This window comes from Amblyomma americanum, chromosome 8 (genome assembly GCF_052857255.1).
Source record: "Amblyomma americanum isolate KBUSLIRL-KWMA chromosome 8, ASM5285725v1, whole genome shotgun sequence".
Taxonomy (NCBI): domain Eukaryota; kingdom Metazoa; phylum Arthropoda; class Arachnida; order Ixodida; family Ixodidae; genus Amblyomma; species Amblyomma americanum.
The window spans coordinates 23,043,544-23,070,397 of NC_135504.1; the positions used below are offsets into that span (position 1 = coordinate 23,043,544).

A 26,854-nucleotide genomic window follows, 5' to 3' on the forward strand; every position below is an offset into this window, starting at 1 on the left:
CGCCGACGGGGTCGCATACAGTGGCGGCGCCTTGCGGCGCCTCGTAGAAGAAGCAGGAAAATAAAAAAAATGCAGCGCCCGGGCAGGCGGCGCGCGCTCAAAGCAGACGACAAGCAGACGAAACGGGTGTTCGCTTCAGCGGGCACGCCGTGACGTTGAATTTCAGTAGTTTCTTTCCAGGTCGCCAGGCGCCGCCAGCATGATAGTGGCGTTGCGGGCTTGTGACCTTTTCTGGTCGCTGCAGACGGCGGGAGTTTCCACTCCTTATAATCTTCCTCCGTGGTACAGGACAACGTCAAAGGCACCCAACCACCGCGAATGGTGATTGATTTATTCGAAGATCAACAATCATTAGTCCGATTATAGAAACCCCGCGCTCCAGCGCAGCCACTGGAACAAGCATCGATCTCTGTTCGGCGGGCTTTTTTTTTCTCCTTTTTCCCCTGATTGGTACACCGCCGCTGTCGTGGAGAGACGAAGCCGCGGTCGGGACCATGGCCCACAGAGTCAGCATGTTTTTCCACCGCGCTCCGATTACGGCCGCGGGCGATGGTTGAGGGAAGACGAGAGGGGGGGAGTCACGGACGAGCGCAGATTAACTGGTGAGGAACGCCGGCGCAAATCTGATTGGCCCTGGTCTTCCTTGCCAGCACAGGGCGGCGCTGTAGGCTAGAAGAAGATATAGAAGGGCGCGGGGGCGTCATATAATGGCTGCCGGCGACGAGGCAGGCGGGAAATCGCGAGGTTATTGATGACGGCGCTATGATGCCTCCACCCTCCGTGTGTGTTACGCGTAAATAGATAGCACCGGCACGACGGATGACGTGAGTACACAGACTGCGTGTTGAGACCGAAAGACGTATATAAGGTTGTGTCCATGACGCCGCCGTGTCCTCTCGTACTCGGCATGACCGAAGGAGCTGTCTGCCACGTCATGGTGCTCGAGACGTATGTACACAAGCGGAGGCAAGTTCTCACAGCAGCAGCGTTTGTCTATTTGTTCGTTTTTTTCTTTACGCTTTGTTCTGCCGATTCGCTCTCCGGCTTTCTTGACGTACTTTTGTCATTGCTTTCAGCATCCGCCCTCACTGACTTCTCACTTTGACCTTCTGGGACCTTCGCTCCGGTGCGCGCGATCTCTTTACCGCCAATTTCCTGTGGTCGTTTCTTTTGTCAGCCCACCCGGATTTCGGCATCGACGCTTTCAGTTACTTTTGCAGCCTTTGAACCTAAGACTGCGTTTAGTTGCAGCTTTTGACCGCTGAGCGCATCAGCGCGGAACAAATCCCGGCCGCGGCGACCGCGTTTCGATGGAGGAGCAACGTAAAAACGCGCCTTTGCTGTGCGACGTCGTCGTCATCATCGACATCATCATCATCATCATCATCATCATCAGCCTTACTACACCCACTGCAGGGCAAAGGCCTCTCCCATGTCTCTCCAATTAACCCTGTCCTTTGCCAACTGCATCCACCGTTTGCCTGCAAACTTCTTAATCTCATCCGCCCACCTAACCTTCTGCCGCCCCCTGCTACGCTTACTTTCTCTTGGAATCCACTCCGTTACCCTTAAGGACCATCGGTTATCTTGCCTTCGCATTACGTGCCCTGCCCAAGACCCTTTCTCCATTTTGATTTCGACTAGGATGTCCTTAACGCGCGTTTGTTCCCTCACCCGCTCTGCCCGCTTCGTGTCTCTTAATGGTACACCTATCATTTTCCTCTCCATAGCTCTCTGCGTTGTTCTCAATTTAAGTTGAAATCTTTTCATTAGCCTCCACGTTTCTGCCCCGTAGGTAAGGACCGGTAAGATACAGCTGTTACATATACTTTCCTCTTGAGGGACATTGGTAAACTGAGCACTTCAACGTGCAACGTCAGTGGACGTTTAAGAACCCCAGATGGCCGAGATTAGTGCACAGCCCTCCACTACGATGCCTCTTTCCCTCTAGCTTGCATCTCTCCCTCCTTCATCCTTACCATCTCAGTGCGGTTGAGGTGTCCACCGGTAAGCGAGACAGTTATATCCATTTCCGTCTTGTCATAACCGTCTTTATTTTTTATACATTTTTGCAGGGATGTGTTCGGGTTTTGTGCAGCACTGGTTACGGCTGCTAATGGGTGCGGTCGCAGCTGGCAATGGACAGGGCTAGCTGGAGAGACATGGGAGAGGCCTTTGCCCTGCAGTGGGTGCAGTCAGCCTGATGATGATGCTTGGTATAGGACAGACCCCTGCTTACCACACTCGGCTATTTCACGTGAATGGACGGCCATATCGTTTGCGGCTTCGATCCCGCTCGCAAAAGCCGCACGTCGATGGAGGCGAAATACGAAAATGCCTTTTTTGGCGCACGTAAAGAAACCTCGAGTGGCCGAAATTAATGCGAATCCCTCCACTGTCTCGTGGCTCAGATGTCACAGTCGTGCCTGGGAAACGCAAGAACCACCAGTTAACCCTTTAGCTTGAATTAGTGGAAAACTACACTCTAAGCATGAAGGGAGTATAAAGGGAGTGAACTGTACTCCAGCAAACTTCTTTTTACAGCCAGGTTACGCTACCCAAGCTGCAGTATCAATTTAGTTGACTAATTTTTTACGGAATGCTTGCCGTTAGCACCGGAGGCATATTCCCACCTCGAAACTTAGCAATCTGATGCAGTTAGCAATGAAAGTAGACTTTTAAACGCGGTACCGGAGGTCTTGAGGTTAGCCATTAGAGGACACTGAAACCTCGGTTAAAATCTTGGCAACTGCAAGAGTTTCGCATCTTTTGAAAAGGGAATCTACTTCCGTTGCCAACCGTAAGGACTTCCTGTTTTTAGCGATGGAAATCTACCCCAGGGATTGGGCAGGATACCCTACCTGTAAAATGAAGTGCGCTAGAGGTGAACTTACTCCTTTTTTGCCCCTTTCTGTTTAGAGTGTAATTTTCAGCTCTTGCATCCTGCCTGAACCTTCCCGGTCGCCTCCATTCCTCTTCCTGAATTCGGCGGCGTGACAACTAATGCCGAGTAGAAAAAAATCACTGGAAGTGTTATCCTATTTGCGTAGCATATATTTTAGTCCAGTTTGGTCCCTCGTGTGCTTCAGCCAGTGGTGCAGTATTTCACCGCGCGTAATATAAGAAGCACGAAAGAAGGTCAGAGCCAGGAGGCGGGGGGGGGGGGGGGGGGGGGGAGTTTTCCTCGCCCAATGCATGTCGCCCCCAAACTCGGAATAAACTGATTCAACAGAGATGAAGACGAATGCGTTTCGAGCGGCGGAGGAAGCGTCGGATAACAGCGCCACCGGTGGAGCGGAAAAAAAAAATCAGGAACGACCTCTCTTGGAAAAAACTTTTTCTCAGCTCCAAATCCGCTCCCCCACCTTCCCTGAATCCCTGAAACGAGATCCGAGCTGAAATCCCAAGACGCGAACGGGAAGCGGCGAGCACTCAAATCTTCCCGCTGCCGTCTTCGCCCCTACAACGTTTTTGGCGAATTGTGGGGCCGTCTACTGTGCAACAGTTCTTTCCCCTATTCGTTCCTTTGCTCTTCTACCATTGGTAGCTGCGGCTTGTGACGTCACAAATGAAAGCTAAACAAGCAAAGTCATTCGCTCGCTCCGTTCTCGAAGGTGGAGCTGACCAATCGCAAGGAAGCAACATAACGAATGATGACAACAATCACTAGAAAATACGTACGGCTCATACTTACTTGATTTATTTTTTCGTCCACCAAAAATCACACCCTTACAAGAGTTGCTTGTAATGGTATAAGAGGTCGGTGCCTTTGCCAGAGCTGCCCTAAATATAGAGTCTTTCTGATAAAATTCCATTGCATAATAGTAAAAAAAAGAGGGGGGGGGGGCAGGAAAGATATAAATCCCCCGGTGTGCAGTGTCACGTGAACATCGCAACGTCGGCTTAACTGTAGTGCCCAGAGTATACGTCCGCACGTCAAGGATTTAATGGAGACCTGATAATGCATGCTGTGCGTAGAGTCCTTCCAAATCCCAATCGTTAATCTTTCATATGGTATGCATTTATTCGACCCACGCCTCGTCTCTTATATGCTAGCAGGGCAGCCAGACAACGCTATCTTTAAAATTAAACTAAAATAAAACAAACGAAGTCGAACGAAGGAGCCAGTGAGTGTCACGTGCATTAAATTCCCACTAGCGCCTAAAACCGGCCATTTATAGTGCATATTGGATTGTCCATTCAGCCCGAGGACGGATCATTCGAAATAAGCGAGCTGCTTAATCGTCGCAACGTCTTCGGAGGTAAGGAGGATCTAATCTCATTCATGAATCATCGTCAAGGAGGTAGCGAGCAGCACGGGTTTTAATATTTTAAATCGCTGAATGTCATGCGCTCGTTTAAACTAAACGTAGCTCTCCTAGCGGCAAGAGCTCCCGCAGTTTTCAATCCCCTGGTCTGTTTGTTCGATTCGTTTACTTACTTCCTAAGTCGGCCCGTTTTAGTTGTTGAGCTAGCTCATTCCGCGAGTCAGGTACTGACTACGATGTAAGTTTGCTAAGACCGCACAAGGAATCGATCGATACCTTTCCTTTTGCAAACGTATTCGCCCCTTCGCAAGGATAGATAGAAATCTGCTCCTTCCTCCGAATTACGGGAAGATGCTGGGGAACATCTTCCTCAATCCGGACCGAGGTTCCAATGCAATGAACAGCTTTTTTTTTCATTTTTTGCAACCACTCGCCCATGTGTTTCAAGTTTTGCTTTAGTTGTGTTTTGTGCATTTCTTGCTTCAGAACATTTTCATGTAGACCAAGAAGTAAGCTCGCCTTTAGCACGCTCCCTTTCATAAAAGGGAGTGCGTTAGAGGACGGCTTTACTCCATTTATTATTATTATTATTATTATTATTATTATTATTATTATTATTATTATTATTATTATTATTATTATTATTATTATTATTATTATTATTATTATTATTATTTAATGCGAAACCATTTCTTGTTTCATGAGTGGCGTGTCGGCAGCGCGTGTATTCAGAGCGTGCACAAACAGTCAATCAACCATTATAGGGGCAATTAATAAAATAGTTTATATAATAATTATATAATTAGCGTGAAGAAATAGTTAAGTCATCAAAATGATTAATTAAACAGGTAATTCATTAAAGTTTATTAAGTAACTGATTAGTTGAATTTATCAGTTACTTTACGAATAATCGGTAATTGAATCGAAATCGTGAAATAGTTATTTGCTCCATTATTTAAACCCCGCCGCGGTGGCTCAGTGCTTAGGGCGCTCGACTACTGATCCGGAGTTCCCGGGTTCGAACCCGACCGCGGCGGCTGCGTTTTTATGGAGGCAAAACGCTAAGGCGCCCGTGTGCTGTGCGATGTCAGTGCACGTTAAAGATCCCCAGGTGGTCGAAATTATTCCGGAGCCCTCCACTACGGCACCTCTCTCTTCCTGTCTCCTTTCACTCCCTCCTTTATCCCTTCCCTTACGGCGCGGTTCAGGTGTCCGACGATATATGAGACAGATACTGCGCCATTTCCTTTCCCCCAAAACCAATTATTATTATTATTACTCCATTATTTAAACCGGCAATCAAATGCCATTACATTCACTTAAGCCATCAGCTTAATAATTATTGGGGCAATTGATTAACTAGGTAATTCAATGGACTAACTCACACATTGATCGGCAATTTGATCGAATTAGTTAATTAATCAATTACCACTTCTGTGTGCTTACTACATTCTTTAGAAACGGGGGCTCCCACGTCTTCGAATGTGGTAGAACCGAAGTTAGGGGGAAAACGCCAAAGGCGTACAAAAGAGCCTCTGTGCATTCCTCGAACACACGGGCTTGACGTCCCGTCTGTTCTCCGTCAGGTAGTTACATGCAGTGACCGAACGCTCCGCGAGTTCTACCTTGAACGATTAATAACTGGACGCCCCACTCCAGTTGTAACCTACACAGTGCTGTGCGCGTGTGTGATTTAATTCCTCTAAAATGAACTAATCACGCGCACAACCTGGACACATTTCTTATTGTGTAAATAGTTTGTACATATTACTTCTCCCCTGTCCTCTCTTCCTGTCCCCTCACCTCTTTCATTTCATTTCTCCATTCTGCCTGCTGTCCTTTATTTCCGCTGCCCCAGCTCAGGTGCTTCAGTATTGATGGCAGATGCCGGGGCTAGCAAAAATCTTTTCCTTCCTTTTTACTATTATTTTTAATAGAACCACTACCACCACCACCACCACACGCACCAACATAATGGGCAGCAGTAAGAGAAATGCTCTCGCATTACTGCACCTAAGCAGACTTAAGTGCATCCATGGAATTTGCTACTCCTTTCTGTTTAAGAGTGAACAGCTTTGTGGAGATACACTGCTGTAGCAACGTTCCTTCTGAACAGCGCCAACTGCAAAACGAGAAAAATCAGCCGACGAAGCGCCCAATGGGAACAAACTGGGGGTTTACATGAGCCCGACAAAAGTCGGGTTAAGTCGGCTGTCGGGTAGAAAACCGGTTGTCGGGCTCATGTATACGCTAGGGGGTCGAGATAAGTGGTCGTCGAGTCGAGCTGGGCCAGCCCGGCTGCAGGGGGTGGGTTGACTCGTCCCGGCGTTGGCCAGAACCGGTTGAAAGGACCATGTATACGCTGCCGCATCGGCTTAGCGCCTCCTCTCTGGTATGGCGGCGCTGCGCAAGCCTGGGCGCTCCTCCTCTTCTTCTAGCATCCGCGCGTGGTTTGCTTGCTCGACGCTAGGGGTAGCGGCGATCTCTGCCCGACAGAAAATGGGTTCATATAAACGCTGTCGCGTCGGGTGGTCAGCCCGACATCTGGCGCGGCCCTACTCGACCCGCCGCTGTCGGGCTCATGTAAACAAGGCAAAGAAGTTAGGTGGACGTCAATCGGGCAGAAAAGAAGTATCAAACAAGAGAAATGCGCTAAAACGCTCCCTCCTTAGGAATGCCACTTCCGCGCATTTATCGCGAGGAGCGCTACCCAGCGTCGATAGAGCGGCCTGGAAGCTACCCAGCGTCGATAGAGCGGCCTGGAAGCTCCTGGACGAAGCACGAATACGCGTTTCAGGAGGCTGGCCGTTCCAAGGACTCTCTCTCTCTCTCTTCCCCACCGCGGTTCCTTCTTTATGTGACAGGAATCTCGTTAGCATTCGGGAAAACAGGAAGAGAGCAGTGCCATTGGGAAAGGGACAAGAAAAACGAAATCAGGGAAAGAATGCGTCCATTTAAGAAAGCGCGCGCCAACGGGCTCTCGGAGGAAGACTTGTTGCGGGCCGTAGAACGGAACGAAATTAAACCAGAGAGAGAGAAGAAAAATTGAAAATAAGGTAGCATAACGAAGCACCGTCACTCGCCGGTGTATTTCCTTCTGCGTGCCTCGCTCGTTCTCATTTAAAGGCCATCAGGTCGCGACGCCAGAGACGGTTGTTTTCTGTTTCTCTCTTTATTCGATTCTCGCTTATTCTTTCTATCGCGCTCCTCCGGGAAAACTTGTCGCCCCTCTCTCGCTCACTCTCTCTTACGTTGCGGCTCTCGCGTGTAGCGCTTAAAGTCAAAACAGAATGAAACTTTCAATGAAGAAGAAAGAAGAAGAAAACTTGTCGCCTTTGTTCGTCCATCCCCCCCCCCCCCCCCCCCCCTCCAAGAAGTCCTGGCGGCGGTACAGACCCTGCCACCGAGTTAACGATGCGCGGGACTCGCCGGCCGAGGAGCCGGAAAACTGTATAATTATTCACCGGACCCTGAGAGCCAGGACAGCCCCCCCCCCCCCCCCCTCACTCCACCACCACCCGTCCATATAGTGTAAGCCGGCGCAAAGTAATCTGCCACGCCTGCAGTGACACCTGGATAGGCACCAATGAAGATAAGATTCTTAAAGTGAGGTAAATATCGGTTCCGGAAAGGGAGGGAGTGAGGGAGAGGAGGATGTGTTTCGGCGAAGGCGACGGAGGGGACTTTACACACCGCGTGAAGAGGTAGCCTTTCCCGAGACTCCTTAATGGAAGGCCGATGGCGAGGGAAGACCAGGCAAGCTGCGCATGCGCGCGTCAAGGTAATAGGGGGTATGCACTCAGAGGCGACCGTGGTCGCCATTTCCGCGTCCACGCAGCAAAAAGGCTGTGGCGCGTGTCTAATCTGCTTATCCTCCTTTCTCCGGCGTGCAGCATTGAAGCTGGGCGGTGGAACCCCAAAATGGCGCCCGTGACATCCCGCGAAAGCCTTCTTATAGGAGGTATTCGCGTGCTCCGGCACTTTATCACACGTGTACAGTCCCAATAAGTGCTCGTCTCATAATCATCATTAGCATGACTACGCCCACTGCGGGACAAAGGCCTCTCCCGTATCTCTCCAATTAACCCGGTCTTAAGTTCACATGCTCCTGCGGGTCAGGGCTTGATGTAGGCTCGTTGGTGAACTTTCGAGCTGCGCGTGACTCAACGCAGGGCTCACTAAAGTCTTGCTCTTCTTGTTACTGCACTATGTCCGCTTTGCGTAATCGTTGAGCAGCAACCACTGAGACTGCTGGATGGATGCCCGCGCAGCTAAAGCTCTTAAAAAGGTAGGTTACTTGAGGCGCACAGTACGGGATGCTCCTAAAGAGACGAAACTGGTCATGTATAAAACTCTAATTCGCCCTATTCTTGAATACGCTTCCAATGTTTGGAATCCATATAAGCAATGTGAAATTGATCAAATAGAATCTGTACAACGAAAAGCTGTAAGATTTATTTTTCGCCGCTACGACTTTCATTTTTCACCCTCATCTGCGATATCTTCCTTAAACTTAAGTCCGCTCGCATCCCGCCGGAAAACTGAGTCCTTAAAACTTCTTCACTCAATAGTGCATCCTGCTAATTGCCTCTCAGAGAGTAAGCATATCACGTTTTCAAAACCATCTCTAACCAGGAGCCATCACGATTCTTAATATCCAACCCTTTTTTGCCCGTACTAACGCTTTCAAATACAGTTTTTTTCCGCGTACCGTGAGAGTTGGAACTCTTTGAATGGAAATATACGTGCCTTTTCTGTGTCTGATTTTGCGTCCGAATTGAGACGTAGCATTATATGATGTTGTATGCAGCGTTTGTTTCACATTTTGCCATGTACCCCTTTATGCGCGCAACTGTACCGCATGATATATGTAGCCACTCCTGCTATAGCCCCTGGAATGGGGCTGCAGTATTTTCAAATAAATAAATAATAAATAAATAAAATTGTTTCGAACCACGTCAGAACTTCGAAGAGGCAGTGATAGATAGGCGTCTTGCCGTGAGAACGCAGCTTCAAGGGTTCGAAACCCCAACTCTTTCGATTCACTAAAAACTGCGCAGTCGGTCTACCTGATAATGGCGGACACAGGCAAAGAGGTAGTTGAAAAGGGAACGAAGCCTTGCGCAGCAAGTGAGATCCGAGTCGAGGAGATACTTACAGCTGAGTTAGCGAGGCTGGAATTCAGGGTTATATGGGAGTGAAGCTTGAAAACGTGACATTTCGGCAGAAATGTTCTGGTCGAGAGGCGAAAAAACTGTGGTGCTCCGATCAAAGGAACCGGCGTTTCGGTGTCAACTCGGCACCTTCTTCAGCGGTTGACTTGGTGGCTAGAGACGCTCTTTTTTTTACCGCTGCCATTGCCGGTCACTCACACACGGCGGAGAAAGAAGTTCCTTATATCAGAGCATATGCAGCAGACGATAACAATGGGCCACGGTGCGCGGAGTCCTGTATTACTCCGCTGACAAATCACAACAGTAAACTAAATTAGTTTTTTTTAATGTTTGGCTATATCAAAAAGTATGAGGCATCAAAATTCCTGAGCTTATAATTTCGTCTCGTGGCTAGCTTTTTGTTTAGGTAAGAAGAAAAAGTTTAAAAACGACTACTTTTTTGTCGCGGAAGAATTCTGTGTGGCGGTCACTGCAGACTCAAGTTGTATCTGACTATAAGTGACCAGTAACGATGAACGTCTTACACACTTCGGTTTGAACCGACACAAATATACCCACATTCGTCGTACACCACACTGAATCGCATCCACCGAATGTCGGTTTGAGTTTACTCCAATCATCAACCGCGCACTGCTTAAACGGGTCAGCACAGTTGTCGTTGACACTGTCGGCTGCTTGCTGACTAGCCTGCCATTACAAAGCCGGAACTCACGCGTGTCAGTTATTGAAACTGCGCTTAAAGGGTTCTATGTACTCCGTCCTAGGAGCGTATTTCGCGTACCCTTTCGATTCACATTCTTTTGTTTTGGTCCCGTGCCACTGGTTAGAGCTTCCCGGTGACGTAGGTCCTGCTGGAAGACACCAATGACGGAGTGCAGAAAGAACAGAAACCGAAACTAAAGGTTACACAATACGACACCTGCAGCGGTGACCGTGTTTCAGTGTCTGTGTTTGTTTCCGGTACCTTTTAAGCCCCGTTTCCAGCAGCTGTGCGATACACTCGTCTGCCCGCTTAAGCAGAGTGAGAATCCATTGGAAGTAAAGCCAATGCCACACATACCCCAACCTTCGTCGCCACGTGACTACAAGCCCTTCAAACCGCAGCGTCTTTGTCCTCCAACCCTACGCTCCATCCCTACACTACATACGGAGTGCAGAAAGAACAGAAACCGAAAATAAAGGTTACACAATACGACACCTGCAGCGGTGGCCGTGTTTCAGTGCCTGTGTTTGTTTCCGGTATCTTTTAAGCCCCGTTTCCAGCAGCTGTGCGATACACTCGTCTGCCGGCTTAAGCAGAGTGAGAATCCATTAGAAGTAAAGCCATGCAATGCCACATTCTAGTTCTCCCAGCCGGCCCTATACCCGCCGTTTCCTCCACATACCCCACCCTTCGTCGCCACGTGACTACAAGCCCTTCCAACCACAGCATCTGTGTCCTCCATACCTACACTACATACGCGCGGCAGGAAGTCACGGACGGCCGTAGCCGCATCTGTGACAAGACTTTGCTTACGCAAGGCCTGCCTTCCAACCAGCGCCGACCACGGCTCGGCGGACAAGGAACGCGTGTCTATTCCAGCCGCCCCGGGGACAAACTTAAGAGGCACTCGGCCCAGAGATGTGGACGTAGCCCACCCAAGAACAACACCGCTTCCTGCCCGCTGAACACAAAAGGGCGCAGTAAAGCAACAAGCAGACAGCTACAGCCACCAGTGCTAACGAGCGGGCAACGAAAACACGAAGAGAAGAAGAAAGAGGGCAGAGGAGAACGACGGCTAGAAGAAAGAGAACAGCCGCCTTAGTTCCGTGCAGCGCTGTACGATGAGAAAAAAGGGGGTACAGGCAGGCAGTCCCACGCGGCCCGGTTCTCGGGTGAACAGAAGCACGTGCGTCTAAACTTAGGCCCTCAGCATCGATTTGTAACCGGAGAGGCGCCTTTCGACGAGCGGCTCCGTATGTCCGCTGCACCGCTGTTGTGCGCGCTGCGCCAATGAGCGAGCGTGCTATACATACCATGAACGAGAAAACGAAAGGCCTGCGCCCACGCACGCATTACTGCGGCTTCTCGCGCGCGGCCCTAGGAGTCCGCCGGTGGCGGCTAAAATGCGCTGAGGCACGATACCTGTACAGAGCGCCTATCTCCGCTTAGAGTCCTATAGGCAGCGCGTCTAGGTTCCTCGGTGGGGTGGCATGAAAGTTATCTACAATGCGAGTCGGTATAGGTGTGTGTTTACACAACATCAGCTGAACGCCGCTGCTCAGCCAGAGCCGTTAAGACAGAGAACCAAGCTATACCTTAAATATCGATGAGTTTGTGTGTCTGGGTGCTGTAGGCTGAACGTTAGCTATACTGAGAGTGAGCTTAGGCGGCGTTCAGGCAACACCACCTTTAGACACCTCTCGTATGATCAGCGCCCGGTGGCAGAGGCCAGAAAGAGCGTTTATCCAAGCTCCGTGCAAAAAAAAAAAGCAAAAAAAAAACTCGAGGCTAAATCAAGGGTAATCCAAGTGTCGCATCGGATGTCTGATCGTGCCCTGAATATTTAACGCGATAGCGTTAAGGGCCCCGTGTCCCAGAGAAGCCGGTGTCGCTGTGGACATCGTTGGACGTGCGTGCAAAAACCCACGAAAAATTCCCAGCGAGGCAACTTAGGTGGCAGGTGGACCACCCTGGTCACGTGACTTGTGACGTCATCACAACGTGCCCGCCGGATTGTGAGCGAACTGCCCACAGTGGCAGGTGGCAGTTAAGGCAATGGCTGGTCACGAGAGATTGCTTGGGAAGGGCAACTTGGGTCTCACAAGCCCCACAGGTGGCAGCACCTGCCACCAGCAGGGGAAGTGGCGCATCGCTTAACCGCTGCACCACTACGCCAGGCGGGGTATGATGAGTCTCAAGAACCAATGAATGTAAAGTAGGGAACGACCGTAATTTCATTTATATGGGCATTACACCATTAACGCTATCGCGTCATAACCTAAAGGTGGAGTATGCCCATCAGTGATTTTACGCATTATTTTCTGCACCGTTGCGGTAGCCTACACAGATTCGAGCATGCGACTCGTATGAAGGGGAGGTACGCGGTTCGATCCCCAGTGCTGCTGGGCACCCAAGGATTTTCTACAGTGGCTACAAGCTTTCCCGAGGCCCAGTGTTCGGCTTCTCTGGGGCGAAACGTTTGGCAGAAATGGGTCTTTGACTTGGCCTCACGCAGATCCAAAACACGTTGGCCATGGCGCTCTCTCGCGAAGCTGTGCTTGCGCCGCTAGGATGTAATCATCGTCGACATTATTCTTGTTTTCTCTTCTTCTTCTTTTCTCCTTGCACCGTCTTTCCTCGGATACTAGCACCCTCGCGAAGTATGGTGTCGGACGGGTTAAACACGCGCGGTTTAAAATCTCGGCTTGTTCATTAAAAAGTTCTCTAGTACGTCTCTCTCGCGAGGAAGACTATCCTGCAGTGAACACCGTACAGTCGGGGACAAAAGTCTCTGGACCGCGTGTTCCTCAAACGAAGCCGATAGCTCTGCTATTAGCCTGCGGCTGGAGAACACACTTTTGGAGGTGAAAGTCAAAATTTTGCTCTTTCATCTCCACAAATGTGGCCTCCAGACGCCGGCTAATAGTAAAGCTATCGGCTTCGTTTGAGGAACACGTGGTCCAGAGACTTTTGTCCTCGCCTGTACATACACCTTGCTCGCGCCCGTTTGAATGGAACTCGTTGCCACTTATCTCCAATCGTGGCTCCCCCCCCCCCCCCCTCACCCGTCAATAACAAAAATAGCACGTTCAAACTTCGCTCGAAGACGACGTGTTTTACGGCCCGTTTAATCGCATCGCACCGCGCTCGACGTCGCCACGGCGCTTGTCTGGCTGGTTCGTCGCATGCAGCCGTCGTCGGAAGCGACGGTAATTGAATGCGGCAGAAAGGAGGACTGTTAACTACGCTCGGCAGCCCAGCAGCCGCCCCCAGGCGTCGCCCCCTTGACAAATTTAATCTCGAATTACTTCCGGCGCCGATGAAGCGGGCGTAAAAAGAAAACCCCGATATTCGACAAAGCGGACCAGAACAGCGTCCTTCCACACGTGTGCGCCTGAAACGGATACGGTCGAGCGGCCTGGAAAGAAGATAACGTCCTGGTTGAGAGGAATTCGTTTAATTACGGACAAAGCGAAACTATACACGCGCGGTAAGAACGTTTTGACTGCAACACAGAGATAAGAGAACCGCGAAGGTACAAGGACAGCGGAGCGAATGGTGTAGTGATAAGTGATAAACGCAGGGAAGCACGCATTACGAAACAAACTAACATTGATTAGGGTCTATGCTGAAATTAAGATCAAAAATTAATTTTAACAGACAGAACAATCAGCAGAGAAGATAGCAAATACTGTATTTACTCGGGTCTAAGCCAGCAGGAAAGTTTTGATTCCGGGTTTATCTTAAAAAATTGAAAATTGCGTAACTTGGAAAACCCTGAAATTCGGCAAAAAGCCAGCACGCTTGCTAAGCGTCCGAGGCTCGTCCATGGCAGCTCCGTTACACGCTCGCGACGACCGTTCTGTATATATATCCACACGACCACGTGGCTATGACGTGGTATCACATGGTCTTACGACACACCCATCGGATGTCATCACGTGGCTTCGCATCAACCCATCGGGTATTCTTAAGGTCAAAGGTCAACCCAACGGTCACCCAATGTCAAAGGTCAACTATTTGAGCTGCGACGATACGTCCCTCGGTTGCGAAATTTGGCACAAATCACCAGAAAACTGCAGAGAACATACCCTAAAGTTTAAGTAAAATCCGCGGTGGTGCAAAAAACGCCAGAGTTGCCCTTCAACATGCACTGACATCGCACAGCACTCGACCTGGGAAGGGGACTAACTTGTTTGCATACGTCTGCATATAATGCTTGTATCGTTGGCGACATGTTTGCCAACATCACACTTGAAATAGCATCTCCTCCCAGCGAAGAAAATCACAATGCGTCAAATATCTCTCGTATTGAGAGCTCGCCGTTTGACTAGACTGCAAGCAGTAAAACACTGAACCTGCACAAGCAGATAATAACCGGCTAATTTACGTGTCCCGCTGTTTACGCGAGGCAGACGGTTAAGCGTCGCATTCATTCTAGAGATCCTCTGCGACAAGTAAGCGCTTGACTGATGTGCCTCCAGAGCACACAGGCGTGGCACGAGCGACGTTTCAGTAATGAGATTACCGTTATCACTTCTCGCCCTGAACGGCGTCATAGATCACCCCCTCTCAGAGAATAATTTATTAACACAATGAACGGCCATCACGTGCCCACTGCGTCGAGGAAACTCATTACCCGGCATTTACGCCTTCCGTGGTCGCGACTCGTGAACAGACCACTTTCTCTTATCGCGAGAAATGTAATAAAACAGGGCAAGAAAAAAAGAAATTAAAGGGAAAGATTGAACAAATGGCGAAAATCGTGTGGACCAGTTAGTGACACAAATGACCGCTTACGTTAGCTTCCATGACTGCAATAAAGAAATGCGACACTGCACTGCCAGCTGTAACCCTGTGTCATAACTAACACTGTGTGGTAATCCTTAATGTAGGCTGATCAGCCCTAATTACTCGCTAGCGTAATTATTAATCAGTTCAGTCATTTTCGACGAAACTGGAGCGCCAGTTTCGGCAAAGGTGGGCATTATACATGAAGGTGATGACGAAATTTTTGCGTATTCTTGCGTTCCACTTGTATCAGCCAGAGTTCGATAGACACTTGTGGCGAAGAAATCGATCAACTCTAATTCACTGTCGCAAAAAATAAATTAGTTTCCCACCTATGATCATGACACTGAAGCGTTTCTCAGCTTTTTGTTGTTGTTGTTGTTGCCCGTATTGCTGTTGCTATTATTCTCATTACCGCTGTTGTTACTATTGTCCCTTCGTGATCACTGCGCCTTATCCTATACTGAGAACCAAATCTCATTCGCGCATTACATGTCGCGAAGATAGTCAGCGGTGGAATCTCTTTAGCTTTCAAAATTCGTTCTGACGGCTGAAATAACATTTCGTAAAGCCCCCCCCCCCCCCCCCCCCCCCCTAACTTTTTTTCCATGTCAAGATCATTACAGGCGACGGTTGCAGCCCGTTTTTCAGGTTATGTGCGTTTCGTGTAAAAACAAGTGCGGAGAGTGACAGCAAATTAAATGCCAATACAAGTAACGTATTTTTTTTTAACTTTCGAAAGCGGCTGCTACGGGGGACACCAAGAGAAAGAAAACGAAGGACAAGCGCTACTATCAACTGAACTGCGGAAAGAGTTATATAGGCCAAACTGGTAAATGCATAAACACACGGCTACGCCAACGTAATTCATCTTTAAGGTGGCTCCATCCTATATTTGGCCCTGCATTACAGAGACAGCGAACTTGACAATTCTAACCTGTTGGAACCTCTGTTCAATAGTACAAAAATTCTGTATAGGCATTCCAATCAGCTAACAAGGGAATCATCTGAGGCATTTCAGATTCACAAAAACTCCGACATGTGCGTCAGAACACCATCTGTTGTCATCCATGATTGTGAAATTCGGTATCTTAATTCAACACAGTGATTCGTTTTGTCATTCTGGGGGTAGGCGCATGCGCTGCTGGCTGCCTTGTGTGAGCTACTTAACCTTGTGTGTTTTTTCCAATAAACTTCAGTTGATAGTAGCGCTTGTCCTTCGTCTTCTTTCTCTTGGTGTCCCCGGTAGCAGCGCTTTCGAAAGTTTTAAAATGATGTACCAACTCGCTCAATTGTCCGTGTTACTCCAAGTAACGTATTCAGACGCGCCTTGACTTCGACTGGCTAAAATATGCCGGCCCTCCGGAAACTGTATCATAGCCTCCAAATCAGTGAATCAACTATCAGCGCTCGTTAACGGGCACTCACATCTTGTTGTAACTTTTCCACGACTGCCATATTACAACGAGACACACAACCACCACTATGATGATGATGATGATGATGATCAGACGGATCCCGTCTACTGCACGACGAGGGTGCCTTCTACCAATGGTGTCAACTAAATCCTGGCCTGTGCCAACTGCGGCCACCAACCCGTGCGCTGTGCGATGTCAGTGCACGTTAAAGAACCCCAGGTGGTCCAAATTTCCGGAGCTCTTCACTACGGCATCCCTCCATAGCCTGAGTCGCTTTGGGACGTTAAACCCCCATAAACCACACCAAACCAAACCAAACCAAACTGCGGCCACCTTATACTCGCAAATTTCCCAGTCTCATTCGCCCACCTGACCATCTGCCATCCGCTGCTACCCTTGTCCTCCCTTGGAATCTGCTCAGGGACCATCGGTTATCAGCCCTTTGTAGTACATCTGCCCTGCTCATGCCCACTTCTTGATTTGAAGTCGGACATCATTAACTCGTTTTTAATCCTTAATCCGCGTCAATCTCTTTTTATCTTTCATCGTTTCTGCAGGTTCTTTTGTGGTGTAGCCCACAGGGCTCTTCCCCAATTTAATTTCAAGCGCTTTTGTCCTTCCCCTACATGTTCCGCACCGACAGATGAGCACAGCCAACAGAAATTTCAACGAGAACATATTCGAAGGTAGTCCGTCCGGTTGGGTTTGAAATAACAATTTAGAAATACAAACAGATATTTCTCTTCCGAAGGATATCGGTAAGCTGGTGCTCACAACTTCGGAGTGCCTGCCAACTGCTGTCAGCAGTCGATAGTTCCTGCTTGGACTCCGTCAATTAGTGAGGCGCAGACTGTGGTTAACTCCGTCCCACCGCTGCATGCGGAGTTCATCAGAACAGACTGAGGCGGCGCGTTCGATGCGAATAGCCCGGGCACAGCCGGCGGCCCGCGAACAGCTGCAGGAAAGCACCTGCTATACCTGCACAAACGTCCCCTGCCCAGACGCTACAGCGCATGCGCGGAGAATGACCGAGTCTAGCACGCGAACGGGGAGAGAGTGAAACGGGTGTCGCTAATTTCTCTCTCGCGCTCGAATTCGCGGTCAGTGGGGACCATCGATCAGTCTTATTTCGAACAAGCCCAGGCCCCGGGCTGTGCACTGTCATCCGTCACTTGTCAAACTTTGACAAGGCAGACACGGTTCCCGTGCGTGACGTCACGCGTTGCCGCCGTCCCGCTTCTACGTGACTTAATTCGCTCGGTGCATTTCGGCGTGTCTTTATACGTGCCTTCTCGCCGATGAACACCCTATTGAGTGAATTGCATCGCCCACGCCTAGACAGAACTAAAAAAACGCCGACTTCGTCCTGTGTACTTGGGAATGCAAAGACTCGCATTAATGCTCTCCACACAACCTGTAAATGACCGTGAGCTATACTTGGGACTGTGAACAAAAAAGGTATCGGGGGAGGGGGGGGGGGGGGGGGGGACGTTCAAGTCCCCGTAAGAGTGGAATGCGATAGCATTAGATTCCATATTTGTTGCAGCCTCTGTTGCAAATTCTGTGTGTTACTGGCCAGTGGTTGGTTCCTTCGGGGTCACATGACCTTGTGACGTCATACCTATCTCGGCCAATCAGCGAATTTTGTGACTCCGCGGACGGCTCCGGGTTGCTCCTGAAGTAAACTGTAATGCTATAAAGGTTCCTATTTAGAAGCTAGGTTGCTGACAATCCGGTGGGCAAGTTGGGATGACATCGCAAGAGTCACGTGACCCCTCTCGACCAATCAGCGAATTTCCTGACACCGGACATAGGCGGGGTTTTGGTGTGACGAGAACTCTAATGTCGCATCAAAAAAAAAATGGAGACGCCATAATAACGGGGCACGATCATATATTACTATGTTTGAGCCATTTGTTCTTTTTTTTTAAGTGCGCCCTGTTTTCACCTCTGTTTATCGTCTGCTTGTAAGCAGAGCAAATGGACCAGAAGCAACATGGCGCCAGCTGAGATTGACTATGTATGCGCTCTTAACTGCTTCCGGTGTCTATTTAGAGCCTGTTCTAAAGCAGCGCGATAGGTGTACCGCAAATGGGCTTCAACTACCCACCGCAATACCGCTGTCGCACCACTCTCGCTATTTTCGCGACGTACAGGTTTGGTCAAAAAGTTCCCAGGCCGCAGCGTCTGCTTTCGAGCCGTGCAGCAGGCTTTACGACACCCCCGGTATAGCTTCATAGTGTGCGTAAGAGCCTGATGATACTGTACAAAAGCAGACCTAGGAGCCTGGGTGGTTCTGACCAACCGTGTACAGTTTGACGGAGGCCCGCCCGTCGGGGATGGTACATCCCGAAAAAATAAACGGCACCGAACAGAAGAAACATGCATAACGTTTCAGCTCCTGCAGTGACGTTTCGGCTCCCACACGGGAGCCTTGTTTAGAACTGATTGTGAACAAAGCTCCCAAGCTGACGTTTCGGCTCCCACACCTGAGCCTTGTTTAGAAATGATTGTGAACAAAGCTCCCAAGCTGACGTTTCGGCTCCCACACCTGAGCCTTGTGGTTTTGTTTCACAACTGATAGTGAACAAGGCTGAGAAGACATAGTATAGTAGCGCTAAAAACAGGGACGAAAAGAACGAAGAAGGCAACAGAAGCGCTTGTATTGTCTTCTATTTTTTCGCCCCTGTTTTTATCGCTACTACTATGTCTTCCCAAACTAAACACCAGCTAACCCAGCTTTCTGCCTTAAGTGAACAAAGCTTCCACACTGACGTTTCGACTCCCACACGGGAGTCTTGTTCACAACTGAGTGCGAATCAAAGATTTAACACCGACGTTTCGGCTCCCCCACAGGAGTCTTGTTCACAACTGATTGCGAATCAAAGATTTCACACCGACGTTTCGGCTCCCAAACGGGAGTCTTGTTCACAACTGATTGTGAACAAAGCTTCCACACTGGCGTTTCGGCTCCCAAACCAGAGTCTTGTTCACAATTGATTGTGAACAAAGCTTCCACACTGACGTTTCGGCTCCCACACGGGAGTCTTGTTCCCAACTAATTGTGAACAAAGCTCCCACACTGACGTTTCGGCTCCTACAAGGGAACCTTCTTCACAACTGATTGTGAACAAGGCTCCTGGCTATAGGAGCCGCAACGTCATGCCGTCATTCTTTTTTCCAACGGCGTTTATTTTTCCATCCCTCTACCTAAACAATAGGACGAGGTGAAGGCCACGACGGGAGACGTAACTCGAGCTGCTCCCTTCCGCCCCATCTCGCGGGCATGCCGTAACGCAACATGATAGAATCAAATCCATAACACAAACACGCACGCACGCACGTGTCAATGTCGACTGGGTGTCTTCTTCCACCGATATCGATTCCCGAAGTGCACCCACATTGACGCCGCACCCAACGAGTGAACCTGACAGCGGTGGAGCCCATCTAATCGGCTAGACGCCACCGGGCTCCATCGCTCGCTGCACAGTGGCCGGTTCCCGCCCCCGGGTCCAGCTACGGAGACCATCCGTCACGCTTGGGCTCACCGGAACGTAAGAAGAACGAGGCGCCATCAGCGGAGGGAAACAGAAGCGCGCAACACAGAAAAGAAGGAACTTAACACGGCAACGCGAAGTAGGGGGGGGAAAGGCGAGGACAAAAAAGGGAGAGGGGCCAAGATGTATGACGCCGGGCAAACCGAGCAAACAGCGCGGCCCGGCCCCCGTGACTTTTTGGGGGCCGAGTCGAAGATGCGCACGGAAGAGATATTGGGCCGGGGGGATACTTTCCAGTCCATTTGCGGGAAGACGGCGCCGAATAGGGAATCGCTCGCTTCCGTCTTGGCTCGCCTCTGTAAAGCCCCGCGTACGTGTAGGCTGGATGCGACGGCTACGTGCCCATATAGATTGGAAAGATCCGCACATATTATATCCGGCATCCGTCTTTTAGCACTCTTGATTTGTTAACACTAAGGCTTAGCTTCGCAGCTGCTACCCGCATATATTTTTTTTCTCTGGTCTTATTTTGTTTGATGGTTAAAGCTTTTGGCTGTTGCGTGTTTTCTGTCGTTTCGGCTGGTGCTCCTGAACTAATGATGTGTTCCGTCGCTGCTCTTATTCGAATGGCCAGTGAGCGACTTTTTCCCCGAAGCCTTCCACAAATTGTACATTTATGACAATGGAAACCGCTCAATATGATTCATTTCAGACTCCGGAGCATTCACTTGGACATCGGTGCCTTGAAATACGTACCCCCCTGCATTACCAACATTCTTGGATAAAAATCTTGAATATTGAAAAATTGTAAGGTACTGTTATTGAAGTATTGAAGGTAGTGGTGCATACTTTCGAATTTAGCCAAACGTTCTTTTATAGTGTTTCAATCGCTCGCGTCGAATTGTTAGGACTGGCATAGAAAACAGATGGGGAACGCTTTTGGTGATAGCAAAACCATTCATAGCAAAAACAAAGTGCAAATGCAGGCCCGCCGACGGGAGATCTGCGGATATACTTATTGTTATAGTGAGATCTTGCAATATATGAAAACTATCGCGCTGAAAAGCTTTTTTCGTTCAAAAATGGTTTTGTCTACAATTGTTGGGTATGAAAAAGTCACTTCTTTTCTGATATAGATCAAGTGACGCTAGCGAAGAGAACGAAGGCGAAAAAAAAAACAAACGCATCAACGACAACGCAGTCGTTCTGGTTGTTGTTGTTGTTGTTGACCTCACACAATGGCACATACTATCATTGAGCGCAAACATCGTCGCAGCCGAGCTGTTTCCAGGTTGGCACTGCTCCAACCACTCCTGTGCGCACACTTTCCAGGTGTTCTTTATTTTTATCATCTTTGATGCCGAAAACGTCCTTGACGCCGTTTTAAAACCTCATTCCGCATGCACCATGCTCCAGCCTCCATCAAAACCAGGAAACAGCCCAGTGGCCAAAAGTAGGTTTGCGGGAAGCAGCCTAAAATGCACACGGCACGGTTTACAAAGTTTCTACTCCATAATAGCCGCGAAGAACGGACGTCAGAGGTGAGGCAAATTTGCCAACGCAATTCTGAAGAAAGGAGCATCATTTTTCAGCGCCTGCCAGGTCTCGGTGGAACTCTTGTAATGGCCTCTCCGACGCAGCTGCCTGGTCTGCCCGCGAACTGGCGTAGACATATCATTAACCGGTTTTCAAGACCGGACGCTGCCGGCAACACATATTTTTCTTGCACGCAACGCCAAGCAGGTTTCTTGGGACACTCCGGCATACTGGGACTGTCTCACACCGAACCTACGCCCTTTCTTGCAACGCTGAGCTACAACGAGCTGACCAGCTGTGACGCAATGCTACTGTGTCGATACTAGCTGGAAAATATATGTTTTTCTTGAATCTTATGTATGCCTCGTAAGCCTCCTCCTGTCTAAAGCGTCACATTCAGGCTCACGGTATGTTCGCAAATAAATAAATAAAAATGAACAGTTCTCACATGGCTCACGTAGTACTTCGGTGCAACCGTTCTTCCATATATCCTCGTGTACAAGAGCCACCCATCGAAACCATGCCAATTACAGAGGCCTCAACCTCAGCGCCAAAGCACACTTCGCCGCAACGCAAGCGTGCATGTAAGAAAGCCTACCCGCGAAACCTTCGGAGACATGCTTGGGAGTCGGGACAGGCTCTTTTCGCAGTATTGCTAGGAGAGGCGAAATATCAAAAGCCTACTACATATCTGCTTGTAGTAGGTATTAATTTTTAAAACTGGTTGGCTAGGTCGCCATCGCTGAGTTAAAACAACACAAAAGGCACGCAATTTGCGCAGCTACTCGCCGGTGCGACGCCAGCGGTTGCATTGCCGTGAAGGCGAACTGCGGAAACCCGCGTGTACTGAGATTGAAATGTTCGTTCGTGAGAACGCGGGTGGATTAAATTAAGCTGGTGCGTCTAAATCTCTACCTTCCTTATAGACACGTAATCCGACGCGTTCATCTTTTCCCGTGGATTTGGCGTAATGTCGTTATTCGCGAATTTGGGGACCCATTCTAGAGACACCGGTAGGCCAAAACCGAGCCTTCGCTACACCATTTACATGGTTCCATAATTTAGAGGCATACAGACCCTACTCGTGTGATGTCAATCGCGAGGCGCGCCTATCCAGACAATCGTGGCTGTGCAGCTAACAGCTTGGCGGTCGCATATACGCAGGCGGAATCATCCCGTCGCGGTCACATGAGCGTGATAATTTGTTTGTCCGAAAAATCTGACCATAACCCCGCCCGTAAGCGTGGCAGGGCAGGCGAAGTTTACGCTAGCGCACTCTAGTTTAGTGTTCTGGGGACAAGGGTACAGAATGGGACAAAACATGAACCCCTCCTTGCCTTCTCCCCTTAAACCTCATTCCCCCTTTTGCGCAGTAATTTTTGGGCCGCTTTTAGTTTAAGCTTTTAATTCCGACCCTAAAAACAATATGTGTCTGCCACTGCCAGAATATATAGTTGCCACGCAGGAGCGTCCTGCGGCCCGCCAAATGTGAGAATGAATATAGTGCCCATATACTGGGCAACAGCTGCAGTGCGCAATACGGCTTGTCTTTATCTAAATCGATACTTTTGTGTTCTTTTTGTACCAGCAGCGTGAGTGAACGACACAAAAGAGCTCATGTCAGCACGTGACGCTGTTATGACGCTACGCGCCGGATCCACTTTTTTTTTTTTCAGATAAGAACACCCCGAGATTTTCTCCTGCAAGATGGCTGACCCTGAAGTCCATGCCGACGGTCGAGATGTACGCTCCGCTGAGGAAAGAACCATCCTTGTAGCGGATCAGGAGACACGTCTTGCCCACGCCGGAGTCACCCACCAGCATCACCTGCAAGTAGTAGTAGTAAGTGGTTTATTAAAAATAATAGTATAAAAGGAAGGAAAACATTTCTGCTAGCCTCGGGATCTGCCATCACTACGGAGGCGCCTGAGCTGGGGCGGCAGAAATCAAGGATGGCAGGAAGAATGAAGAAATGAAATGAAAGAGGTGACAGGACAGGAAGAGAGGATAGAGGGGGGGGGGGGGGGAAGAGGTACGATACAAAAATAGGCTATTCACACAATAATATACGAACATGTTGGACGCGTGTTATGTCCATAATAAAGAGATAGTTGCACAACGCACCTGCAATAAATAATAATAATAATAATAATAATAATTGGTTTTTGTGGAAAGGAAATGGCGCAGTATCTGTCTCATATATCGTTGGACACCTGAACCGCGCCGTAAGGGAAGGGTAAAGTAAGGCAAGGACGGGAAACAACGGGGAGGAGTCAGATGCAGTGAACGGGAGAAAAACTCAACTCCAGTGCGGCTCGAAACCGCTCGAAGCCCCCAAGGAAAAAAATATAACGAATAAAATTTAATAGTAGTGCTCCTTGGGGGTAACGTAACAGCCTCCGTGTCACACTCCTTACTTTAATTCAGCTAATTAATTTCGCATTAAATTCCATTGTTCTTCGCGGAATGACTGGCTGACTTGCCGCGTCACGTATCCACCGAGAGTTTAGTCACTCACTTCGCATACTCGAGCAGTCTCATGAACAAAACATGAACAACATGTTCATGAACAACAGTCATGAACAAAACCAACTGAAGGTCTGCACCGGAATGCCGGTTAAAGCGCGAAATAATATTCTCTCTCTCCCCCTCTCTACCAGCTTCCGCCGATTTCTTAATAAAATGGTGTCTCAGCGTAATGATAAAAAAAATATATGACTGCGCGAAGGAAGACAGCAAGGGGAACAAATAGGAAAAAGCCTGAAGGGTGAAAAGACTATTTGCATAAGACAGTGTACGGGACTGTCTACGTGAGTTTGCGGCTTGAAAGTAATTTCGTGTTCGAAATTTTGTACATTTTGTCGTTTTATAAATTACAAAAGCTGCACATACTGCACATTTCCCACCTGTCGTTTTGTGCTTTCAAGAAACGACGTATGGCATAATGCAAAAAGACTGTTTGCCGCCCATTCCAAAAAGCGGTAGGAACCTTGTCAAGGTACTGTGTTAGTAGCTTTTGTTCTTGTCATTACTTCTTCTTCTGTTACGTTTTTAGAAAAAAATCAGAATAAAGAAGTCTGAAAGAAAAGATGGGGGGCGAATGGACTTTCGGTGTACTGCAGAAGAGCTCTCAGTTCCGATAAGGTGTTTAAAGCGAAGGTTGTGTCGCGAACACCACCGGCATTTAGAACGGGTCGAAAATCATCCGAATTGCGGCCGCCTCCCATCACGGCATTCCCCATGGCAGCGCTGGTTTGTGGAAACACATTAATTCGTCCTCGACATTCGGCTGGACAGGATACGAATTTGATGCGAAATTTCCCGGAGGGGCGTCGCAGCTTCTCCGCTGCCCTGACGAGGGATTATTCCCAACACATGGACAGTAACTGTGGAGAGGATAGACAGCCCACTACGCTGACTTGCACACTATTCTGTCTCTCTCTCTCTCACACACACAACACACACATACACTCACACGCACAATACATACACGGTCGCCGCGGTGGGTCAGTGGTTATGGTGCTCGGCTGCTGACCTGAAAGACGCGGGTTCGATTCCGGCCGCGGCGGTCGCATTTCGATGCAGGCGAAATTCAAGAGGCCCGTGTGTTCTGCGATGCCTGTGCATTGTAAAGAACCCCAGGTGGTCTAAACTTCCGGAGCCCTTCACTACGGCGTCTCTCATAGCCTGAGTCGCTTTGGAACATTACACCCCGTAAACAAACAAACAATATCTATACTCAGTGTATACTGCACTCTCGGCTACTGAACCGGTGTTCCCGGGTTCGAACCCGACCGCGGCGGCTGCGTTTTTATGGAGGAAAAACGCTAAGGCGCCCGTGTGCTGTGCGATGTCAGTGCACGTTGATGATCCCCAGGTGGTCGAAATTATTCCGGAGCCCTTCACTACGGCACCTCTCTCTTCCTTTCTTCTTTCACTCCCTCCTTTATCCCTTCCTTTACGGCGCGGTTCAGGTGTCCGCCGATATATGAGACAGATACTGCGCCATTTCCTTCACCCAAAAACCAATTATTACTATTATTATTATTATTATTATTATTATTATTATTATTATTATTATTATTATTATTATTATTATTATTATTATTATTGTTGTTGTTGTTGTTGATGTTGTTGTTGTACTGCACTAGATTGATGTACTAGCAGCCCTTTTACTTGCTACGCGTCTCTTGTACACTGCTGTTGCTGCACCACAACGACATTGATGTTGCACCAATGTGATTTTGTACACATTGGTTACACGCACGCACGTATGTTTGTGCATGCGCACGCGTGTGTGCAAGCAATCTGTTGGGAGGGGAGGGGGGTGGAAAGGGGCAGGACAAGAGTGCAAATCAGCGCAGGTCTATCCTCACCGTTTACTGCGCTGTTCTGCATCTCTCTCAAATTAGCCCACACCTGCACGTTACTGCTGGCGAGCTCGACAACGGTTGGAGACCTCGTTTGCGGCACTTGCGACCAGCCGCGCCCGGCCCTTATTTGTATTCCGTGTTAGAAGTTATACAGCTCTATCAGGAGCGTTTGCGGAGTTCGCGGCAGCCGCGCCGTTGTCGGCGGGAGCCCATACCTAGTAATTCTGGACAAAGGCATTCTTGAGCGGGAAACCGTTTATGAAGAAAATTTTCTGCATATAATGTAAGATTTCTCTATAATGATCAATATATCCGCAAAAAATACCGTCCGCAGTCTTGTATTCTTGCTTCTATTCACGTTTTTACTAAATCGTTCCCCACTGGTTTTCTATGGCAGTCTTAACTGTTCGATGCGATAGATGGGAACACTTTAAAAGATTTTGCTACATATCAGAATAATGGACCATTACCTTCAATGTTTCTATAAAGGTGTCTCGCAATGTTGCAGTTTTCAAAATTTTTGCCCGAGAAAGCTGGACTTCACAGCCACAGAACAAATGATAGCAGAGGACGCAGCAGACAAATATAAGGCGTAGCAAAGTCACTACACCGACCACCCGAAGCATAACGCGATAGCAGCACGTGACGGTGGTATACGGATAAAGTCAACGGGCCTCTTTTAAGTATATCAGCGTTTGCTCTGCGACGTCATGACACTACGTAGCCGAATTTTGACCACTGAAGCTTGGTTCCTGTCGAGTCAATCTTGCGTTACGTCCCTGACGTCACAAGTCGACAGGCGACTCTCTGGCGTACGTTGCTGTAAAGCCTGCACTCTTTGCAGATCGACGGAGTGTGTGCCTGAACGAAACATCGCGTCTGAGTGAGCGCATATTCGTAGCGTGGCGAAAGCCCTACAGAAATCACCTGCCACTTCGCACTTCCTGTCTTGAAGTCGCGCAGTTTCACAGACACCCCTATGTACCGGACTGTGATCATCATCACCTTCATCATCACCAACCTGGCTGCGCCCACTGCAGGGCAAGGGCCTCTCCCATGTCTCTCCATTTAACTCTTTCCTTTGCCAACTGCGG

General features: G+C 48.9%; 1 protein-coding gene across 2 annotated transcripts in view; it reads right to left on the minus strand.

The window, feature by feature from the left end:
- The window catches only part of LOC144101106 (ras-related protein Rab-37-like), a 130,919-nt gene that overhangs the window by 50,128 nt on the left and 53,937 nt on the right, over nt 1–26,854 (minus strand). Inside the window, exon 2 of one of the 2 annotated variants that reach the window (XM_077634127.1) lies at nt 23,104–23,214. The exons of the other annotated variant lie outside the window; for it this stretch is intronic. Coding sequence (XP_077490253.1) covers nt 23,104–23,214 — 111 coding nt within the window. The remainder of the gene's footprint in view (nt 1–23,103; nt 23,215–26,854) is intronic. 2 annotated transcript variants of the gene reach the window in all.